This window comes from Cetorhinus maximus, chromosome 16 (genome assembly GCF_964194155.1).
Source record: "Cetorhinus maximus chromosome 16, sCetMax3.hap1.1, whole genome shotgun sequence".
NCBI lineage: Eukaryota > Metazoa > Chordata > Chondrichthyes > Lamniformes > Cetorhinidae > Cetorhinus > Cetorhinus maximus.
The window spans coordinates 42,951,104-42,974,391 of record NC_135894.1 but is presented as its reverse complement, the minus strand read 5'-3'; the positions used below and the strand labels follow the sequence as shown (position 1 = coordinate 42,974,391).

At 41.2% G+C, this 23,288-nt stretch overlaps 1 protein-coding gene across 2 annotated transcripts in view; it reads left to right on the top strand.

The window, feature by feature from the left end:
* The first annotated feature begins 571 nt into the window (after window positions 1-571).
* cybb (cytochrome b-245, beta polypeptide (chronic granulomatous disease)) overlaps window positions 572-23,288 on the top strand; it is a 49,153-nt gene continuing 26,436 nt past the window's right edge. The window contains exons 1-6 of one of the 2 annotated variants that reach the window (XM_078559772.1): window positions 639-703; window positions 15,316-15,389; window positions 15,972-16,067; window positions 16,164-16,274; window positions 19,530-19,602; window positions 22,651-22,787. In XM_078559772.1, coding sequence (XP_078415898.1) covers window positions 15,387-15,389; window positions 15,972-16,067; window positions 16,164-16,274; window positions 19,530-19,602; window positions 22,651-22,787 — 420 coding nt within the window. In that variant the 5' untranslated portion in view covers window positions 639-703; window positions 15,316-15,386. Of the gene's footprint in view, window positions 704-15,315; window positions 15,390-15,971; window positions 16,068-16,163; window positions 16,275-19,529; window positions 19,603-22,650; window positions 22,788-23,288 lie in introns of both variants that reach the window. The other variant, XM_078559771.1, reaches the window with a different exon arrangement.

Genomic DNA, 23,288 nt, shown 5'->3' with positions numbered 1-23,288 from the left:
GCCACACCTTATCTTTCTGAAATTTGCTCATCAGCCCCTTGAGGAAGAAAAATTGCACATGTGGCCTCCCGAGTGAAAAGGTGGAAAAGCTTGGTTTCGGGCTTCTAGAGTGTTGTTGGAGCTGCACTCCTCCAGGCAAGTGGAGAGTATTTCATCACACGCTTGACTTGTAACTTATATAAGGTAGACAGGCTTTGGGGAGTCGGGAGGTGAGTTACTCACTACAGAATTCCCAGCCTCTGACCTGCTCTTGTAGCCACAGTATTTATATGACCGGTCTGGTTATGTTTCTGGTCAATAGTGATCCCGAGAATGTTGATGGTGGGGTATTCAGTGATGGTAATGCCATTGAAAGGGGTGGGGGGAAGGGCAGGCGGTTAGTCTCTCTCCTGCTGCTTACAAAAATATCTAGCAATAACCAATTGTAAGCCTGTCTGTGCTGCAAAGAGCAAGAAAGAATTCACTTAATGAGACATCAGAAACAATAATGTTTAATTTTTAGTACCCATAATTAAGCCATGTAATCCATTTTATTCATTTCATTTCTTGTCCAATTGAGAAGAAGGATGTTGTGCAACTCACAGACAAAATTCTCACTTCCTTGTAAGTTTGGTTAAATTCACATCTGTGGGCTAATGAGTTCTTCGTTGCTTCAAGCATGGGAAACTGGCTGGTGAATGAGGGAGTTTCCATCTTTGTGATTGTAAGTACTCCAAAAGTAAAAAGTAATGAGGAAATGTTCCACATTTTTACCTCTTGCTCCATTCTTCTTTCAGTGTTCCTGTAAAAAAAATTGAAAAGTAACATTTTTTTTTAATTGTTCTCATTTTTTTAAGGCCAACTGTGGTAGGCTAAATTTATATCTTGTTATTTTGTGGCTGCTATTTCAGTGAACTGAGGTGCTTATGCTTTCAATTGTTTGTTCTGCAGAAAATAAACTATAAATCAAAACACTTAGAATTTCCCTGCGTGATTTGTTAGAATTTCTCTGTGTGATTTGTTTGAATTTCCCTGCGTGATTTGTTAGAATTTCTCTGTGTGATTTGTTAGAATTTCTCTGTGTGATTTGTTAGAATTTCTCTGCGTGATTTGTTAGAATTTCTCTGTGTGATTTGTTAGAATTTCTCTGTGTGATTTGTTAGAATTTCTCTGTGTGATTTGTTAGAATTTCTCTGTGTGATTTGTTAGAATTTCTCTGTGTGATCAAACAAATCGCTCATAGAATTGTTCAGATTTGGAAATGCGATTTCCTTTCTGATGGTGCTTTAACTAAATAATGAATATTAAATATTTAGATTCAAATATTCCTCTTAGAAGTCTTTGCTTTGCCATGGATTTCAATGTGTTGTTGGTAAAACTAGTCAAATAACAAGCAGTAGATTTGTTATGTCATGAGCAAACAGAACGTGTATTTTAATGAAGGTATTGCTGCACATATACAAGTTAGCAAGGGAACCATACATCTGTAGGTGTTGAATTAGTTAGTTTGAGTGTTTATTGTTAATTGGATGTTTAATAAAGTAGCATAGTCATTATGTTACTGGACTAGTAATCCAAAATTCTAAAGTCAGGACTAATAAATGCATGGAGTGCGAGTTCAATCCCACCATGGTATTTTCAGAGTTTGAATTCAGTTAAAACAAATCTGGATAAAAAAAACATTTTAAAAATGATCCTGAAGCTACCAGATGCCAGTAAAGATACAACTGGTTCATTAAAGTCCTTCTAGGGAAGGAACCTTGCCATCCTTGCACAGTCTCATCCACATGTGATTCCAGTCCCAATCGAATATGATTAACCCTTAGCAACCATCCAAAGTGGCTTAGTAAGGCATCCAGTTGTATGAAAATTGCTGTAAAAAATAGAAAGACTTGTGCTGCAGCAGGATGAGAAGGTAACCCAGCTCCACCCTCTCAGGGCAATGAGGGATGGGCAATAAGTGATAGCCTTGCCATTGATGCCCACATCCCAGAATGATTTTTTTTAAGAGTTGAGAGATTATTATTTAAAAAGTTGTCCTAATTTTTGATTAGCACATCTATCATCCCACAGAGGAGTCTGGAGAGCTTCATTCAATAAATATTATAATGTGAAGTCAATAGATTTGAGGTATATTAAAATGAATTGTACAAATTGCTATTAATAGCACAAGCAGACATGGCAAATAAATTTCATCCAGATTGGTGTAATTTAGGAAGTGAAATAAGGAACTTATATTATTTTTATTCTGGTCATAACTTCAGAAATGAACATTTGCATGACCGTTTGTATTGAACTTTGATCATTTTGTACCAGTATGTGCTATATAAAGGTTGATTTCCTTCTGCCCTGCTCCCAAAGCGGCCAAAAATGAGTACTAACCCCTTCTGATTTGCACTCAAAATCCCTCTATGGTATTTCTGGTGTTTGTACCTGACTGTGCCTGAAGAGGGCACAGAAATGTAAATGCAGTGGCAATGGATGTCAGAGGGCTATGTACCCAGATTTTCTCTATTAGTTCTTGGCGCAAATAAGGGGTCAACTGTCTCCAGAAAAATCTGGTGCTATTGATTCTTGAGCTGCTGTTGAATTACCATCAATCATAAGTGAAAGGCTGGTAATATCAAGATAGGTCTTCACTTCTAACTTTTTGAATAAAAATTGATTTGCTTCTTTAAGACATTTTGCAAAATGCTGTTAGCCTTTTACATTTAGTGTTAGGGTTGTGTTCAGCATTCAACCCCCACCCCTCTCCTTTGCAATATGTTGCATTTGCAGGCACAAAATAAGAAGCAACAACAAGCCTCTTCAATAACACCTGAAGACACCCATCTGAGCCAATCCTGGTCATAACTGTTTTCTTAACCAGAGAGTGGGAATCCAGGCATCCCACAATGATACCTCTATTCCATGCCACTCTGGAATAAAAAGAGATGTCTCGTAGCCAAACCAGCTCTATTTCTGTACCATCATCCCAGTGATGGCACAGTAGCTATTGGTATTCTTAAGAGGAAGACAAAATCACAGTTTTTGGTGGCTATGGTTAATTTTAACACTTACCAATTATCATCTGCAGCCTTCACTTTTAATATTTGATTCTAGCCATATTTGTTGTGTAACAGGTTGTATCAGGGTGGTTCTGGTTGCTAGCCACAAATCAAAATGTAGAAAATGTAGATTCACTTAATATTCTGTCAGCATGCCTGCCTTATACATATTATTTATGTTGTAACCTTTGTGCTTTTCATGTGAACAGCTGTTCTGATGCATGCCCTGTTGAAAGGGCACTTTGATACATCCATCTATTGTTGCAAATAGGCCAGAAGTGGCAAAATTTCCAAGAAGCAGCTGTAATTTTCCAATAATTTTTGTACTGCATGCATATCGGAAAACATAGTTTGGACCACTAGTCTTATTTCCCAGTTTTTACTGGTGTTCCATTTTAAGGTATACAAAACCAGTTCGGATCAGTATTCTTATTTCCCAGTTTTTACTGTTTTTACGTTCTAGGCCTAACCCATGAATGCAGACCCTCTGAGAATTTCTCCCATGATTTATATTAAAGTTCCTTGGCTCAGTTTCAGTGAACATTGTAGAAGTGTCCAATTTTCCATCATTTATCCATCTAAATCAGTTGAGTTTGGGTTTTAATCGAATGCTTTGTGACAGGCCTATGATTCAGTTTGGTTCAAAATTGTGGTGGATATTTACTGGGTGGATATTTACTGGGCAGGTTTGGTAAGCCAGGGTTGGAGTTTCAGACAGGAAACCTGGAAATCCATGTCTCCTGGCATGGTGTGAAGAACTCCACAGCACCAGACAGCACCCTCACTGACAGGCTTGACTTCCAGTCAGGCAGGGAAGATTCCACAGCAGGCTGGATCGCAGGACTGGGTAGGTCTGAACCATGACCCTGGGTGGGGTGAAAGGAAGGTTCAACCATGGGGATGTCGAATCCTGGAAGGGTCTGTACCAGGGTGGGAGGTGGCCCTCCAATTGGGGAGAAGAGGGTCCAATCCTGATGGGGTGGTGCCCATTCCCAGAACTCAGTGGACTTTATATGAGCAGGGTATCTGATGGGGAGGAGTCAGGGGTAACATTCCTGCTTCTCCTGGCCTACAAGCAATGCCATAAAAAACACCTACCTTCTCCCTACATTCTTCCCAATCCAATGTGTTCCTCCATATTAAAATTCTCCCCTATATTGAAATGACTAGCATTAAATACTGAAAGCCAAAAATGTAGGCATTGTTATATTGTTTGATCTGGTGATAAATCAGATTATGGAAATTGTGTTTTGCATGGAGGGGAACTCATTCATCCCAAAATTTACTGGACCAAAATTTCCAAGCCAACTGGAGGAGGCCTGATTGGTGTTTTAACTCCATAGACAGGAATTTTTTTATATCTGGTTTGGAAGTCAACCTGATTGTCAGTCTCAGTTCCCTGTTGCACAGGAAATGCTCCAGAAAAGGCCACAGCCCAGGAGTAGCTAGATTTCCTGATCCAAGAGTTACAGAATGTAAGAGGAGCCTGGACTTGAAGGCTCATTAAAATATTTATGTGAGCGCCCTGCCTCCTGAAAGCCTCGTGGGTTGGAATCCCTCCTCATTTCACCTCCATTAAAACCATAGGTGGGCAGATTCAAAGTGGGTTGGGTTCAGGCTTGAGATTTTTACATTTTAGCATCTCACCTGGCCCAAACCCACCTGTGCTTGGGTGTTAAAATTACCCCTGTTATGTCAGCATTTGTATTTCCTGAGTAACGCAGGATGCTCTGCGCTGCTTATTGACACAAAATGCTGCTGACATCATTGTGTCTTTGAAATCCATTCTGACAGGTTAGAATAGTAACATCAAAAGGTTGCAGTACTGAAGAAGGCCATTCAGCCGGTCACATTCATGGCCGACTGGCAAAAGCAACTCAGCTAGTCCCACCCCCGCCCTTTCCCGATAGCCCAGGAATATTTTCATTCTCTCCGGGTGGTTATCCAATTCCCTTTTGAGCGCCATGATTGAATCTGCCACCAGAACACTCTCAGGTAGGGCATTCCAGGTCAGGCACACTTGGTGTGTAAAAAAGGCTGCGTTTTTTACCAACACAGTGCATGAGCAGTTGTACCACTTCACTCCGTGATGTCATTGCAAGCAAAGGCGATTAGAACCCTGCTCATTTCCCCAGCCTCAGTGTGATGCTCATCCTCTCCATTTTGTTTCTAGCTTTTTTTAAGCAAAATTCAAACTTGCAGCAATCCTGATGAGAACTGAAATTGAAGAACAAAATTAAATTAACAATCCGAGAGAGTAGATTTTGGAAACAGAAGGTGCTATTTTATTCAGAACAAAATACAATACTCATTTTCGCCTAGGTAATTTCCTTTAGCTTTACCTTTTTCTATGGCATATTTTCAGTTCTTTTACAGGTACCAAACCCTGTATCTAAGAAGCGCAGGACCAGATGTGTGCCGGATTTGGGGATTTTACAGATTTTAGGTCTGAGGCCTAGCATGTACTTATAATACATAAAATAAAGTATGAAAAATAAAGAATAAATGGGATTTATTCAAGTTCCTACCCAGGGCACCTGCTTCAAATGTAGCTGATTTTCAAGTCCTTCCAAATTTTGGGACGCCAAATAAGGGGTCCAGTACCCGTTTGTACAAACCCTGGCAGCTCAATCATCAATACCTGAAACATTTTGCTATTCTCTTCATCGCCTCGTTTTTTTCATATAAAGTCAAATAAAATCCATTGTTTTCTCTTACACAATCTGTAACATACAGAGTTTGTTAACAATAACCACAGAAATTTGTGGTTTTACTTTCCAACATTTTAAATCAGGCTGCGTTTGCCGCCAACACGGTCCATCCAATTACGTCAATATTTTCCTGCACATGTGAAGACAAGTGCACAAGCGCAGATGGGTGCCATCTTGCACGGCCATCTTGTGTTGCAGGAGACACAGTGTGTAAAAAATGTTCCCCTTTGGGTGGAATCGTCCCAGTTTGCATTGTGTGGTAGCGGGCAGGAAAAAGAACATTGCACCCGCTGGCCGCAATGGCAGCTTTTCATGCTGTATCGTCCCACTCCTGCCTCATTGATCATGCATTCCAGGAAAAACGCCATTTTGATGGCGGGCGGGCTCCAATTCAGCCGCCACGCCATCACCTCACCGCTGCATCATGTCAGGTGCCACATTTAAAGTACGGCCACGTGCACATCTCTCAGTGCTTCCAGCCCAGGACTGCTGCAAATAAGACATTGCCCCGAAAGGCAAAAACAGACTGCAGCCCCCAGGTTTAGTGACCCATCTCTCATGCCTTTTGGATGTCATGGAGGCCTAACGTGATGTCCTCTGCCCCCCGCTCCACTCGCAGGTGGGGCAGCAATATTACCACTCTGTCTTGGTAGGTGATGACAGTGGTGACCAGTGCCAATGTTGCACAGAAGAGGTTGGCCATTCAATGCAGATAGAGGATTAATGATCACATCCTTGCAGCCAGGGTACGGCAACCATGTCATCGCTCTAAACTCATACACTCAAGCCCATCACACATTCACTGACATCCCGCTCACTGCCAGCTGAAGGGACATCATCACTCACTCTCTCACACACATATTCTCACATCTCCATCTAGTCTCCTCTGGAAACTGTCTCCTCAGCCCTCACCATCTTGAGGCCACTTGCACAGATCAACATGTGCCCCCCACACATACCCTGGGATACCCTCCTTCCCCAGTACAGCTCTCATCCTACAGCCTCTTCCTTTGCCTGAGGCCACTTTTCCCCTTTCCCCAAGCAAGACCCAGCCCTGCAGACGTTGAAAAGCCACCCAAGCCTTATCGCTGGTCTGGTAAGTAGAGACTGGCCCCAGAGACCCATAAAAGTGATGTGGTGCTGTCTGCTGCCAGAAGCAAGGTAGTTAAACAAACCTCAAAGTCCTGAGCGAAGTGTAGCTCACTAGGGCACGTCACTTATGTACAGTTATACAGCGTGCAATCACACCAACGTGCTCAGATGACCCAGCGTGCTGGGTGATTCCGGCAGGCAGGGCTTATAATGGTATGCAGATGTATTACAATGAAGTTCCCAATGTCCAACAGCAGGAAACGCGGCCCGCCATTGATGGTTAGAGCGGACAATTGCAAACTGGTTTCACAACATTGTGAAACTGATTTTTGGCCTTCCCACTTACACCGCCAAGAATGCCAGGCGCCAGCGGGCGCAGAAAACTCCACTGTTCATGTCGCCATTCTTTCTTTTGCTTTTCACCTTATATCAGTGTCCTCTGATTCTTTCCACCAATGGGAACTGCTTTGCTCTAGCTACTCTGTCTAGACAACTCAACATTTTCAACACCTTTATCAAATCTCCTCTGAGCATTCTCTTCTGTAAGGACGACAAACCCAGCATCTCCAATCTATCCACATAACAAGTCCCACAGCCCTGGGACCATTCTTGTAAATCTTTACTGCTCCCTTGGTAAAGCCTTGACGTCCTTCCTAAAGTGTGATGCCCAGAATTGTACGAAGTATTCCAGATGAGGCCGAACCACCCTAGAGGTCATAACTTCCTTGTTTTTGTACTATATGCCTCTGTTTATAAAGCCGCAAGATGCCATATGCCTTTTTAACCACTTTCTCAACCTGCTCTGCCACCTTCAACAATTTGCATATACTTACTTCCAGGTGTCTCTATTCCTACACCACCTTCAGAATTGTACCCGTTAGTTCATATTGCCTCTCCTTGTTTTTGGCCTTCCCACTCACACCGCCAAGAATGCCAGGCGCCAACGGGCGCAGAAAACTCCACTGTTCATGTCGCCATTCTTTCTTTTGCTTTTCACCTTATATCAATGATGAGTTGTCTAGACAGAGTAGCTAGAGCAAAACAGTTCCCATTGGTGGAAAGAATCAGAGGCCTATGGTCTCCTTGTCCTTCCTGCTGAAATGTATCACTTCACGCTTCTCTGCATTGAATTTCATTTGTCACTTGTCTGCCAATTCCACCAACCTGCCTATGTCTTCTGGAAATCTATTACGATACAGTACACAGTTCACGATATTTCCAAGTTTTGCGTCATCTGCAAATTTTGAAATTGTGGCTTGTACACCCAAGTCAAGGTCATTAATTTATATCAAGAAAAGCAGGGATTCTAGTATTGTCTCCTAAGGAACCCCATTGTATACCCTCCCCCAGTATGAAAACAACTATTCACCACTGCTCTGTTTCATTTCACTCAACCAACTTCATATCCATGCTGCCATTGTCCCTTTTACTCCATAGGCTACAACTTTACTGGCAAGCCAACATGTGGTACTTTATCAAACACGTATTGAATATCCATATAAACTACATCATTCAGAAGGCCATCATCAACCTGCTCTGTTACCTAATCAAAAACCTCAATCGAGTTAGTTAAACATGATTTGCCTTTAATAAGTCCATGCTGGCTCTCCTCTATCAATCCACGCTTACCCATGTAACTATTAATTTTGTTCTGGATTATTGTTTCTGGAAGTTTTCTGACCACTGAGGTTAAACTGACTGATGTGGTTGCCGCCATAATTTCCTCCCTTACTTCCCTCAATATCTTTGGATGGATCCCATTTGGTCCTGGTAACTTGTCAATTTTATGTACAGCCAGTCTTTCTTAAATCTTTTCTTTATCAATTTTAATGCATCCAATTCCTCAACTATCTCCTCATTCACCGACTCATCTTATTCTCTCTCTTTGCCACTATTATTTTCTTTCTCACTTCCTCTCTAACTTTCCATATTCATCTTGGTTCTTACTTTGTATTAGTAACCTGACATCTGTCATATGTACCCTTTTTCTGCTTCAGACACACTATGTCGTTCATCATATAGCTCTGGCTTTGCTTGCACTACCTTTCACCCTTGTGGGAATGAACTTCGAATGAACCCAAGCCATCTCCTCTTTAAAGGGATCCTATTGTTCCATTACAGCTTTCCCTGCTAATCCTCTATTCTAGTTTACCTGGGCCAGGTCTGTTCTCACTCCACTGAAATTGGCCCTCCTCCAATTAAGCAATGTAACTCACATCTCTCCTTGTCCTTTCCATAGCTATCTTAAACATTAGGTTTGAATGTTTACCTTTCCTATCTATACACTTTCTTGACAGTAAAAGTGAAGGGTGGCATATAATCCAGGCTAGCAACCTTCAATGTTTTTTCCTGCCTTGCTATTCAGTTATTTTTATTACGACTGATCTAGTTCAATCCCACTTCATACTACTCATCATGGATGGGCAGTCCAAAGATAATGAAAAAGTATTGCAATTTGGGGGAACCTATTGTTTTTGATCTTGCTTACATTGATCTTACTTCTAAGTAAACTTCATTCATACCTTTCAGTCTGAACTATATGATTTGTTAACATGGGATATCCAATTAGTTAGAAAGATCAGGAGTGTATGATGGTATCAATCCTATTCCAGTGATAAAAGGATATATTATTCACATATAGACTTGCTATCCTTGCTAGTTTGTACATAAGGTCAAGGTTGGTGGGAAACATGTCTTTGTGTGAGGAAGCTGCCTATAGTTCTGAATATCTTCTGAAAAGGTTAAATATGAGGACAAGATGCATAGACAGCAATGTATTATTTTGAGTTTAGAAGGTTAAGGGATGATCTAATTGAGCTGCTTAAGGGGATCAAAGGAGTTGATAGGGTAGATTTTGTTATGGCATGGTAAATGCCGAGCTGCCCAAATCCCAAAAGGGAAATTTGAAACAATTTGTATAGTATGAGGAGAGGTTCTGAAATCAGGAAATGATGTCTTGACTACTTGTGATGACTTTGTAGTAAACATTTATTAAAAGAATACAGCAAAAAAATACAATTACACCTCAAGATAAGAATGGCTTCACACAGTAAATAGTACTTTAAAACAGTTCCACAAGATCTTAATTTAACTACCCACAGAGCTAACCTTCCCCTTTTCTGTTCAGCAACTATCCTTATAGATTTCAAAATCTCTAGAATTCCAGTAATTTTTAACACACAATGCCTTTTTCCCTGGGGGTGTCCTCTGAGGCTGACAACACCTGGTTCTCCCGGTCTGGCCTTGTTCACAAGGTCTTTTGGGAGTTTTGAACAGCTATCTGGTGTCTTCTGGAAGATCTAAATAGCCAACCTCACCTAGGCTTCAGTATTTCTTTATTTCCTTAAATGCATTCCTTCCCTTTGATCTCTCTATTGTCTCAGCCAGAAATGCTTTCTTCCCAGAATTGATCAGACGCTTCTTTACTTTAGCTCTTAGGTTTTAAAAAAAGTAAACCTACTGTTGTAAGGTAGCCGAGTTGTACTATTAATGATAGAGTTGATCTGCAGACACTTCTTGGGTGGAAACATTTAAGTTTATTTACAATATACTCAGCAGCAACTATGCATATGCTTTCAACTCCAACTCTGTCACTACACTGACTGCTGAGATAGCCTGCCCTACTCTCCTATTGGTTACTACAGATCATATGATTTTGCCTAACAAGTATTATTCTTAAAGGTACATTATACATTAAATAAAACCATAATTACTAGATTCCTCCCCCTTTAACTCAGCTATACATATTATATTTACAAGTACATATTTTTCAAGACAACACAATATTTACACTGGGTAAGGAATTTACAAGTTCAGTCTTTCAGATGGTTTCCTGGTACATGTGGAATGTCGCAGCTCCACAACTTCAGATTCTTTGTCAGGAACCTCCTTTTCCGGAATTGCCTGAACATCAGTTGCTTCAGTGGGCACTTGCAGTTCTGTATCCTCAACTCTTACAGGAATATCAGTCTTGGGTTGAGTAACTTCAATAGGAAACAGCGACCCAGTCATGGTCATTGGTGGAACCAAACCTTGGTGATTTGTCTCTCTGTTCCTTAAATGGTCCACATGTTTATGGATGACCCAGCCTTCCTCCTCCACATAGTAATATAGAGGTCCAGTCACCTCACTTATTTCACCCGGTAATCACTTTGGTCCTTCCCCGAAGTTCTTCACATATACCATCTATCCCATGGTAAATTTCCTCTCGTGACTATACTAGTCATGTCTAGTTTTCTGGCTTCCCTGACTCCTTTCCACCTTCCCCTCTAAATTTGGCATTATTAAGCTCAATCTCGTCCTGAGACGGCATTTCAACAATAACTCTGCAAGTGTGACACCTGTTATTGTATGAGGGGTAGTCCTGTAATGAAAAAGAAAGTGTGCTAGCTTGGTTGCCAAGGAATCGCCAATTAACTTTTTCATACCTGCCTTGAACGTTTGAACCACCCTTTCAGCCAGTCTGTTTGAGGAAGAGTGGTATGGTGCAGTTTTTGCATGAGTGATACCGTTGAGGCTAATAAATCGTTGAATCTCAGCTCTTGTAAATGCCGTGCCATTATTGGAAACGGCTATTTCTGGTAGTCCGTGAATGGCAAAACTCTGATGTGGTTTCTCAATTGTAGCCCCTGACGTTGGTGACTTCACCTCATATACATCCAACCATTTTGAATGGGCATCGACAATGAGCAGAAACAGTGCTCCCAGGAATGGTCCAATGTAGTCAATGTGTAACCGCACCCAGGGTCTACCTGGCCACTCCCATGGTGTAATGGAGCAGTCACTGGCAACTTTTACAGTTGCTGACATTGCCCACAGTGCTTTACTAAAATCCCCATTTCACCATCCATCCCAGGCCATCATAGCTAGCTGCGTGCTATGGCCTACATTTTGGAAATTCCCAGATGGGCACTGAGTAGTTCAATTAAAAGTGGCTCCCTTCCCTTTGGAGGAACCTTCACTCGTGCTTCCCACAATAAGATGTCATCTTGGCTGGTTATTTCATGTCTTCTATTGAAATACGGTTTCATTTCATCAGATATGGGCTCCTGTGACCAACCATGCAGCACGTGTTCTCATACCTGAGATAGGACTGGGTCCCAACTTGTCCAGTCTCTGATCTGTCGAGCACGTACCGGTGAGGAATCTAAGAAATTTAACAGTAAAACAAGTTCCTGTGGAACTGGAACGTGCTCAATATTTTCTTGTAAAGGCAAGCAACTAAGGGCATCGGTGTTTGAGGTTTGATTGCCAGGCCTATGTACAACTTTGTATTCGTACGCTGCCAGAGTTAAAGCCCTGTTAGTATTTCTGTATCTTCTTTCAATCTGCCTTCTTCTTTCTAGCACAGACTTTAATCTCGGCCTTCTTTTTGACTTCACTATTGGCCAGTCTTCTCTCAGATGCAAGCTGAAGTTGTCTGAGCTCAGTGACTGAGTCTCCCAACACTTCATTATCTGTCTGCTTCTTGGAAAATTCTGTGACTTTTGCTTCCAAAGCCTCTTTGGCTTTATTTAGCTCTTCAGCTCTTCCATCTCTTTTTTGTATTTGTTTACTGCCTCCTGGAAAATTGAACATCGTTGTGCATTCTCTGCCAACTCATTCTTCAGTTTGCTCAGAGAGGTGTTGAAATCTTTCTGTTTGTCATGCTTTCCAGGAGGTATAAACTTTAACCTGAGGGAATCTTGTCGTGTGTGAAGGTCTTTCAACATGTTTTCTTTTTTCCTTCGAAGGTTGCTCACCGCGTCTCGAACTCTGTCATCAAGCAGGGTCTCTTCGAATTTCTTCTGCTGTTCTTCCAGGTTTTGGCTTAAGACAGCCTGCATTTCTTCAGGTTGTTGAGTCCTTACACACTCCTTTTTCAAAACAGGAACGCTTCCAGCTTCCTTTTGGAATCTCAGTAGCCAATCAAAATTGTTTTCCCTTAGCCAATTTCACCCTAGAAGTCTTGGTCCTCTGCCTCTCGATACCAACACTGGTAGCTTTGCTGATTGGCTTCCATAATGGACAGTTACTCTGCTTATGGCTTTTACTTTAATGTCTTCACCTGTATACGTCTTTAGCTTGGCAGCTGTTCGTTCCAAGCTCAACTGATGTTCAGCATTATTCAAATATCTGAAGGTATGTTCCCCAATTACTGTAGTGGAAGCTCCCATGTCCATTTCCATTCTAATAGGTTTGCCATTTACTTTCGCTGTGACAAGTATTGGTTCTGTCTTTCCAACTTTCAGATTAAAGTCTACGTCTAAATTTGTTGTTTCAGGCTTTTCTACATTGTAGATTTCATTGGGCTTTTTCTTTTGTTTACAAGCCTGCTTGAATCTTTCCTTGCATTGCCTCATCATATATTTATTTCTGTGACAATAGTAGCATTCGATGTTTTAAACTACCAATCGCTAAAAGACTAGTTGTTTCCACCTCTACTAAAATTATTCTTCAATTTTGCTGCGAAGTTAGCTTTCTTTATTCTTCGGCTAGCCGGGGATGTTTCCCGCTTCTCGGTGGAGTCTCGCTTTTTTGTATCTCTTTTGACTGAGGTTTCCGATGTGGAGGACGGCACATTTTGCACACCCTGTATTGCTTTTGAATCTCTTACTGCACTTTCCATGGCCAGCGCTATCTCTAGCGACTTCTTGAAATCCAGATTCACTTCAGACAATAATCTTTTCTGAATAGTGTCCTCTTTCACACCACGATCTCTGGGCATGTCGTTCAGAGTCATACCAAACTCACAATGTTCTGTTAGCTGCTTCAAATTTTCCACGTAGCATGCAATTGTCTCACCTGGGTCTCTATTTTACAAATTAAACCTAAACCTCTGCATCGTGACCAAGGGCTTGGGTTGAAAGTGACCCTTCACAAGGTCCACCAATTCATCAAACTTCTTTGAATTAGATTGTAGGTTTTGCTCCCACTAGTACTCATGAGGATCACTCGCCTCTTCCCTTTCTCCTTAATGTTGTTTGCTTGTAAAAGGAATGTAAGGCATTCAATGTGTTGAGACCATTCGTCTGTGGCTGGTTCAAAAGGATCAATTCTCCCAAATTGTGGCATTTTGAGAGAGGATAACATCTTCAATTCTAACGGAGCTTGCTACTTACAATCACTGGGCGAGGTACAGTGCTGATTTCTTTCTAACTTGATTTCTTCTGTTCAACCCTGTTTTATCCTCATCACCAGTTTGTTGTAGGATGGCCGAGTTGTACTATTAATGATAGAATTGATCTGCAGACACTGCTTGTGTGGAAACATTAAGTTTATTTACAATATAATCAGCAGCAACTACATGTATGCTTTCAACTCCAACTCCATCTCTACACTGACTGCTGAGGTAGCCTGCACTACTTTCCTATTGGTTACTACAGATCATGTGATCTTGCTTAACAAGTATTATTCTTAAAGGTACATTACACACTAAATAAAACCATAATTACTACACTTACCCTATTTTACCTTATTTACTTGCACCTTTTTTACAACCTGCATACATCCCCCTTTGAACTGAAACAACTCAATTCAAAATTATTTTTGTTATTGTTTTATTTAAAAATTTGATTTACTCTTGGTTCATTAACCAAAACCACTTCTTACTGTTGGTTTTAAACTCTTGCAGTCACTCTGGCTGTTATTCCAATTACCATATTTACAAACCCCCAACAGCCTGTCTTCCAGTACATAAGAAATATGATAGAGTTATTAACAGAAAGAAAATATTCTTGTTTTCTTGCCAATTGAGAGAAACTATTTCCTCTTGAAGGGAGTGCAGAAAAAGAGGAATATTTGAGTTAGGCCTTTCAGGAATGATGTCCAGAAAGGATGGTGGAAAGCTGAAACACTTGAGGTGAGGTAAATTGAAAATTTCAAAATTGAAATGTAAAGATTTTTGTTAGGCAGAAGCACAAAGGGTTATGGAACCAAGATGGAGTCAGGTGCATATCAGCCAAGATCTCACTGAATGGCAGAAGAGGCTTGTGGGGCTGAATGACCTACTCCTGTGTTCCTAAAATTGCCCTTAGAATGCCAAAATCCAAGAAGGCCTTACTAAGCTGCAGTTAAGAAATATTGCTTACATTTCAACCCAGGAATCATTTTGATAAGAACCAGTCAGATTTCTAATATTTCATCTGGTCATTTTCAATAGTTATTACCTTGGGGTGCTCTTGTGTTTTGCTCTACATTTTCTGGGTGATTAAGAAAAAATAAACTGTTCACAGTTTTAAATTCTGGATACAATATCACTCACCTTAACCCTGCACATGACAAGGGAAATTAAGGGCATTCTAATTTTTTACAAGTTTCTTTTTTCACCTTCACTTACTCCACATCCTGTTACTTTTATCTTTGGTGCTGGTACCTGGTGCTCAGCACCATAGATCTTTTGTTGTGTTGAATTAGAAAAGCCCTTCAATGAATATTGCATTTTTCTCATCAACTAACAGTTTTTAGTCCAACAGTTTAAGGTGCTTCAATTCTTTTTATTAAATTAGGAAATCTAGGATAAAACATCAGGACACATCACAGCTAAAAAGAAGAGGAGATAAGACCAGGTAAATCAAGCATGGTAAGGCCAAGCCTGAAAATTACATGAAGCAGAGAAGACTGTTGGAGAGGTGGGAGGGAAGTGATAAAACCCACAGTTCCAAGATTCAGGGAAGCAATCAATTAGAGTTGGAGAGGGTGGAGTGAGCTAGAATTCCCACATAATGGGGAAAACTTTCTCTGTACCGCCTGGGTAGGTATTATTGCCAGGACCGCGTGTTCTGAGGAGGATTTCACAAGAGTATAACACAGCCCAGGTGCTTTTTCCTCCATTCATTTAAACAGGGAAAACTGAACAAGATTTGTTATGGATGTATGATCCTCCCTGCCTAAGTTTCTGTTCTGTGCACCATCAAGATGATGTTTAACGCTCTGTTGGTATAGATAAAAATCTGTACGATGCAGGGAGCAGAATGGTTGATATAAGATGCTGAATGTGAAGCTTCCAGAGGGCCAAAGCCCATAATATCAACAAAATAGAGAAGAAGACTGCAATGGAAATAGAAAAATTGAAGTTAAGCCACAAAAGGGCTAGAAAATAATATTTTCCTCAGCCTTATGTGACATGATTCCTTACTGTGTTCATTTCTCTTTTGTTTTGCAGCTGGTGTGGCTTGGAATAAATGCATTTCTCTTTCAGCACTACTTTTTCATCTATGAGGATGGAGAAAAGTTTTATTACACACGAGAGCTTGTTGGAGTGAGTTTGCATGCCTTTAGACACCACTATTTAAGATGGCAGTTTGTTTCCTGCACAAGCAGGATTGCTCATATTTGTTTCTTTTTGTTTATGTAGTCTGCTCTGGCATGGGCTAGAGCACCTGCAGCATGTCTGAACTTTAACTGCATGTTGATCCTTCTGCCAGTGTGCCGAAATCTGTTGTCATTCATGAGAGGATCATGTGGGGTAAGCGTTAAAAGAAATCCGTATGATTGTATAAAAATGTGTAGATATTTACCTCTTTTTAATAATATTTTAAACCACCCCCACCATCTTTATGTTACTTGCAACCCATCTCAGTTGAGAAAGTGGGCAGGGCTTCCCTGGCTCCTCCCAATGTTACTTTGGCTGTAGCCAGTGGGAATAGGCTGAAAGAAGCTCTGCAGGATTTTCCGCCTGGTTCTCAGTTTCAGTGCTTGGTATATCATTCAGCTGAAACCTGGAAGTCACAGTTAAAATTCTGCATTACCTGTCAAGGCACAACACATAAGGATACCACAAAGTTGCACTGCTATGCTGCTGATGTGGATTATTTCTAGCCCTAATATTTGAAATTTTTTTTATTCATTATGTGGGATGTGGGCTTCGCTGGCCGGGCCAGCATTTATTGCCCATCCTGAACTGCCCTTGAGAAGGTGGTGGTGAGTTGCCTTCTTGAACTGCTGCAGTCCATGTGGTGTAGGTACACCCACAGTGTTATTAGGGAGGAAGTTCCAGGATTTTGACCCAGCGACAGTGAAGAAACGGCGATATAGTTCCATGTCAGGATGGTGTGTGGCTTGGAGGGGAGCTTCCAGGTGGTGGTGTTCCTAGGCATCTATTCGTTATTTGAAAGTCAGTGGCCAACTATTATAGTTCAGGACGGGAATATTTTATCTCCTCTTTTCTCATCCATTGAAGGCACTGACTGATCTTGAAGAATGATTCCCTGTCTCTTCCAGTATCTCACTCAAGTTATCAGACTTTTAAAGGGCGGGTTATAGGGGAGGTTAAAATTTGAAGTTAGAAACTGAAGTTGTTTTAATAAGAAATTAGGTAGTTGTTTGAAAAAGATGAATAGATGAATAGAGGGAATGCACTTGGCTGATACTGGGGATGGCAGGACTGTCGTATGAGGAGAGATTGGTTCGACTGGGCCTGTATTCACTAGAATTTAGAAGAATGAGAGGGGATTTGATTGAAACATATAAAATTCTAACAGGGCTAGACAGACTGGATGCAGGGAGGATGTTTCCCCTGGTTGGGGAATCTAGAACCAGGGGCCACAGTCTCAGGATATGGGGCAGGCCATTTAGGACCGAGATAAGGAAAGATTTTTTCACTCAGAGGTTGGTCAACCTGCGGAATTCTCTACCACAAAAGGTGTGGAGGCCGAATCATTGAGTATATTCAAAAAGGAAATTGATACATTTTTGGATATTAGGGGCATCAAGGGATATGGAGAGAAAGCGGAAATATGGCGTTGAGATAGTGGATCAGCCATGATCATATTGAATGGCGGAGCAGGCTCGAAGGGCCGAATGGCCTACTCCTGCTCCTAGTTTTTATGTATATCTATTAAAGGGTATTGGGAGTGAACAGAAGAGGGGGATTAGACCAGAGGGAACACCAATGCAGACTTACTGAGGTAGCTTGTTTCTGTGCTGTAACATTTCAAATTGTGTGCCTTTTATTCACTAACTTGTTGGGAGAGCTAGAAGCATGTTTATACAAGATACTTTCAATTATGAAGGTATTTTGCCTCTAGATATCTGTTTATTTGGACATTAAAAAGATGAAAGAGTAGAAATAATGGGACAGGCTTCTTTTAGTAAATAGAATGGTATAGGTTGAATTCCATATTCCACTTAAAAACAAAAATCTTTGCTGATTTGCTACCAGCAGACCACTGCTTAACCCAAGCAATTCACCAAGGCTCCTCAACAGCACCTAGAAGGACAAGGGCAGCAGAGGCATGGGAGCACCACCACCTTCAAGCTCCCCTCCAAACAACATGCCAGCTTGATTTGGAAATATATCGCTGATCCTTCACAGTTGATGGGTCAAAAACCTAGAGTTCCCTTCTTAACAGCGCTGTTGGTGTACCTACACCAAATGGACAGTAGCAGTTCAAGAAGGCTGCTCACCACTGTTGTATGATGTGTGTGCCTGCATGTCATTGTAATGTGAAGGTGCTCAGCAGATCAAGGGTTAATGTGGGGCTGCAGAATAGCACCGCCCACAGTATTATGCACAGAGTCACATGGTAATAGACTGAGAGAATACTTTAGAAGCAGCCTACCTGCATGGCAGCAGCATCATGCATGATAATAACTGGGAGCTGTATATAGTTCAAGACTACCAAGAAGCGGTTCATGTTTAAACATACAAGTCTCAAGACCTCTCCGTGATACATCAAAGAAACCCATAAAGCATCAACCACCACCTTCTCAAGGGCAATTAGGGATAGGCAACAAATGCTGCCCTAGCCAGCAAAGCCCACATCCTGTAGAAGAATTTTAAAAAGGGTTATAATTGCGGTGGCAGGAATACTGGAGAAAGACAGGGGATACCACCTGACTGCCATTTTAAACCCCTGCTCAAAGTGTTGGTGCAGAGTGAGGAGGTTAACATCAGACCTGCAGGCTCCTCATCATATCACATACCAGTTACTGAATGTGCCTGGATATTGTGGCAGAAATAACAATGAGTTTAAGGTCAGTATTGAAGCAGAAATCAGACAGGAGCTTTGGTTAACACATCGGTGCAGTTAAACACAATTAATCAGGATGTTGCTCACCAAGCTGCCCTGTTCCTCTACAAGCTGCACTGTACCAGTATCTCAGCAAGAGATTTAGTATTGAAATATATGGAATGGCATGAAGTTGCTTGACCTACATACACATGCAATAAACTCATCAGAAAAAGTTAGGGTTTGTTCTTTCAAGTATAAGTCTATTTTTAATCCATGATAATTAACAGACCCCCTGTAGAGGGCACCTTGTTAAGATGGCTCTCTAGTTACACAAATTCCAGGGCAAAAGCCTGCAGAAACTCTGCGGACAAGCGTGAATGTAATAAAAGCCTGGTGCTTTACGTTCACACAAAACCAAAGTAATTGTTTTGGCTACTGGCATAAAATACAATAGAGGTACAGGATCTCTGCTTTGTTGCTTGGTTTACGCTGTGTTCTTGATGTGACTAAATCTTCACTGCAAAGATTGTAAATGAGCACTGCTTGATAATTTTGTCAGACCTCATTCCCATTACATTCAGAGAGAGACACAAACAATTATCAACAACATAACAGGACAGTCAACAAGGATCACCGGAAAAACTGAGACACAACTTTTGGTGCTATTTATTTGAGCTTGAACATTGTTCTGGGTGATGCTGATATCAGCAGCACAGTTTAAACAGCCACCTGTCAGACTGTTTTGTAACATCTGTTTTAATTCAAAGTGCTGCAGAAGACAATTGGACAGGAACATCACTTTCCACAAGCTGGTAGCTTATATGATTGCTCTGCATACAGGTAAATTATAGACAGCTCTCTTACACCATTGTAGTTTGTTTTACACATAAGTCTTCTGATCTTGGGATTTTATTTCTTCCTGAATTCAAGTCAAGAAATCAGGTGAAGTCAGCTGCAACATGTAACCTTTTTGGATCAGAAGTAAAACAGAATGATCATAATCAGAAAGCTTTGGGTTTAATCAATTAAACCATTTTGGAAGGAACTAATCAAATTCTTTACAACAAAATAATAAAAGGACTTCAAGGCCTACTCTATGGAAATTAACTCAGCCTTGAGTAAGTAATGCAGGTGCCTGTAAGTACACTCTGCATCGATGCTGAAGCATAGATGCAATGCTGGTCGTACCAAACACATGATTGTAAAATGACATCATAGCTGTTTCCAGGTTTAATGGTGTTTTATCCTAATTTCTGAATGAATTTTGGAGGGACAATTATCATATTTAATCCTGAAATCAGAAGGTGTCCCTATGTGCCACGCTGAAGAATTGACCTTATTATTAAAGCTAATAATTCAATCACTCAGCTGCAAAACAAAAGTGGACAAGTAGGCATCAGTGCAACTTTGAAAGGAGAAGATGCTGTGACTTCAGTTCTGATGAAAGCTCATCAACCTGAAATATTAGCCTTGATATTAACCACCTCAAGATGGGCAGGAGAAAGTGGGTGGGGGGATGGACAGTATAAAAAAGTTAGATTCAGGGAACACGATCCCAACTCTCAGTGCACAGGGCCATGGTCCTTTTTTACAGCATATTGACATATTTAAATTGGCCCCTACAGTTTAAAATTAATTGTTACTGCACGGGGTTCCCAAGAGGTGAGAAACCCGGCAGTGAGAGAGAGTTGGGGTTCCACATAATAAACAAAAGGTGAAAAAACAGTGCAACCAGAACGGGTGAAATAGTCATTGTAGTAATAAAACCTGGTACATAAAGGGTTAATGTGGGACTGAGTACAGTACTGCCTACACAGTGATGTAAGAAGACACATGACCCAAAGCCAGGGTCAGTCTAGAGATGGACAGAGAAGGGTAAAGACCTAGACTGGAGTCAGCTCCATACATGTACTCAATACTATACATATGTACACAGTTTCAAGTTGTTAATAAAGACTTGCTGTTAATATAATAAAGACTACAAAGCCTACTTCATGGTGTCCAAAGCAGGATTCTTCAATCACCAAACATGAATTGGGACCAGTTGAAAACAGTTGATCCCAGTCTCCAGCAGTTGGCTTTTCTCAGCTGGAAACAGCCGGCGCTGGTTGCTGCCTGGTTGGCTGTTGCCAGTTGGAAACGGTCATCATTGGTCGGCTTTTCCCGACTGTAACCTGTTTGCTTAACCCAGCTGAGCCCAACTAATGAAAGGTAATTAGCAAACCCACCATTAACTAAGGCCTTATATAAGCATGATGATGTGTGCAATATTGTTCAAAACTAGTAAAGAAACTGAAGGGCACTGACTGTAGCTGTAAGTTTCAAACTTACTGGTAAAAGACAATGAAATTAAATGTTACATAAGAAATAAAGAATTCGTTCTCTGGCCACGGACAGAATTCCAGAGCCACTCCAGGATCTTGATTCTACCCAACAATTACAGCTGTAAGTAAAATCAGGGGCAGGTCACAGTACCTAGATATCTAGAGAACATTTACCCTGGTTGTATCTGCGCCCACAAGTGCCCATATCACTCTCATCAGAATCATGCCAAGGGATATCATCACCGCTGCTGTCTATAGTCGATAGCAGTGTTGATAACCCCCAGCACCCGTGACTCTCACGCAGCTACCTGTCTCTTGATCTCCTGAATCTGTAGAGAGCAAAACATAGGAAAATCAAATTCAGTTTTACAGAATGCATTTTAGATTCACGCATCCAGCTCAGGGCATCACATTTCAGGGGAAGAATCTCATCTTTGAGGCGACACTGTGATCTATATCTGTGCTTTGTAGTAAAGCATTGCACTCGGGAGAGTGGGGGATGGGGAGGAGACAGAGAGAGTGGGGGAAAGAGGGGATGCAAGCGAGGAGGAGAGGGAGAGCAGAGGGAGGGGGGGTGGGGGGTGGGGAGAGAAATACAGCATGTTAATGCACCAGCACACTTTTTCAGCACTCCTTGTAGCCAGGCCCCTCAAGAACACCTTCAGCCTCACTTAGCTCCAACCACCAGTCTTCCTTCACCCCAGTCCTCCCAATTACTGACTTCCTCCCAGTCTGCCCAACTCTCCCCCCTCCCGATTGCGGGCTTTAGCGACATTACAATTTCTGGAGATTGTCCCCTAGGGTCCCAGACTGCAGCTGATGTTCCTTCAGGTTGTTCATTTGGCCACCTGCCAGGCAGGAAATGAAGCTAAAATGTTAATGAGGTTCTGCTGTTAGATTCATCAGGACCTTCATGTCCCTTATTGCCTTGTAGGTTCTTCAGCTGCTTTTGGCCTCACCTGCACACTCCCAACTCTGTGAATAATGGGGCCATTATTTCTGTTCCCTTTCCACAGGTACTGCCAGACGTGCTAAGTGTTTCCACCATTTTCTGTTTCCATTTCAGATTTCCAGTATCCACAGTATTTAACTTTTGTTTGACATCATTGTTCTCTGCTCAGTATTTCTTCAGTTCCACAAAGCAGCAATCTAAAAGAAGTGATGTAATTGAAAAATGGAAGATGATAACTCTTTTCAAATGTTACAAGTTCAAGTTTAAGGTTAAGAATAGTTCTGAGTACTTGATTATAACATTGCTTCGGTCTTGGTGCTATTTTATAACTGTAAGTGCTATTTTTAAAAATCATTAGTGCAATTTTCCCTGGACAGCAAAGAATCAGACTGTGCCAATACTGACTATGTATCAGACTTGCATATAAAAACTTATACTAATGGATTGAGAACCATGGTTTGAGCTGACTCCATTGGCCATATATTGCTCATTATTATCTAAACAATGCACAATCGCTTTGGACAATAAATTAATCCCGCTAGTCTTGGTTTTCACCTACATATTGCAGTATTTTTACAAGGTTATGACAGATTTGCATCATTTCCTTCACAGTCATTCACATCGTTGCACACTTATTCAACGTTGAGCGATTTATGGACTGCCAGCTGGGCGAAAGTGGACAACTTAACACTGCTTTGTCTAAAGTGGGAAATGGAGATTATCTGAATCCAATTAGAACCACCAAGACGGTAAGCTTTAATTTTCTATCAATGTCTAATGAGGTTACTGAAAATTCACTACACATAGTGGACAAATTGCAGACATTGTTAGATGCTGTAATAGTTGCTAACCTTTAAAGGCAATGTTCTCATTTCAGCAGATATTATATAAAAGAGTGGTAGAATTTCCATTTTTCCACAAACTACTGTTTTTATCATCTCCAGACAATAGTCTTTCTAATGGGAAGTTGTGAGTGTGCTGCACAGTTTACCACAAGCTCTCTTGTGGGTGCAACTCTCAGAGGGCAACATCCATTGCAGAGTCTGATTCAGACTTTGGTGCCATTTTGTGTCAAAATGCACTTGGTAGATTGACCAACATTCACCTTGTTTAGGACTCTTACAGTTGTTTGAAAGAAAGGGATAAAACTCGTCAGCACCCAGCTTCCAGCCTGAATGTGGTGATGAAGTTTCAACATGTGTCTGAACCAAGAGGCCTGGGGCTGGCCCATAAATTGGGCTGCATTAGTA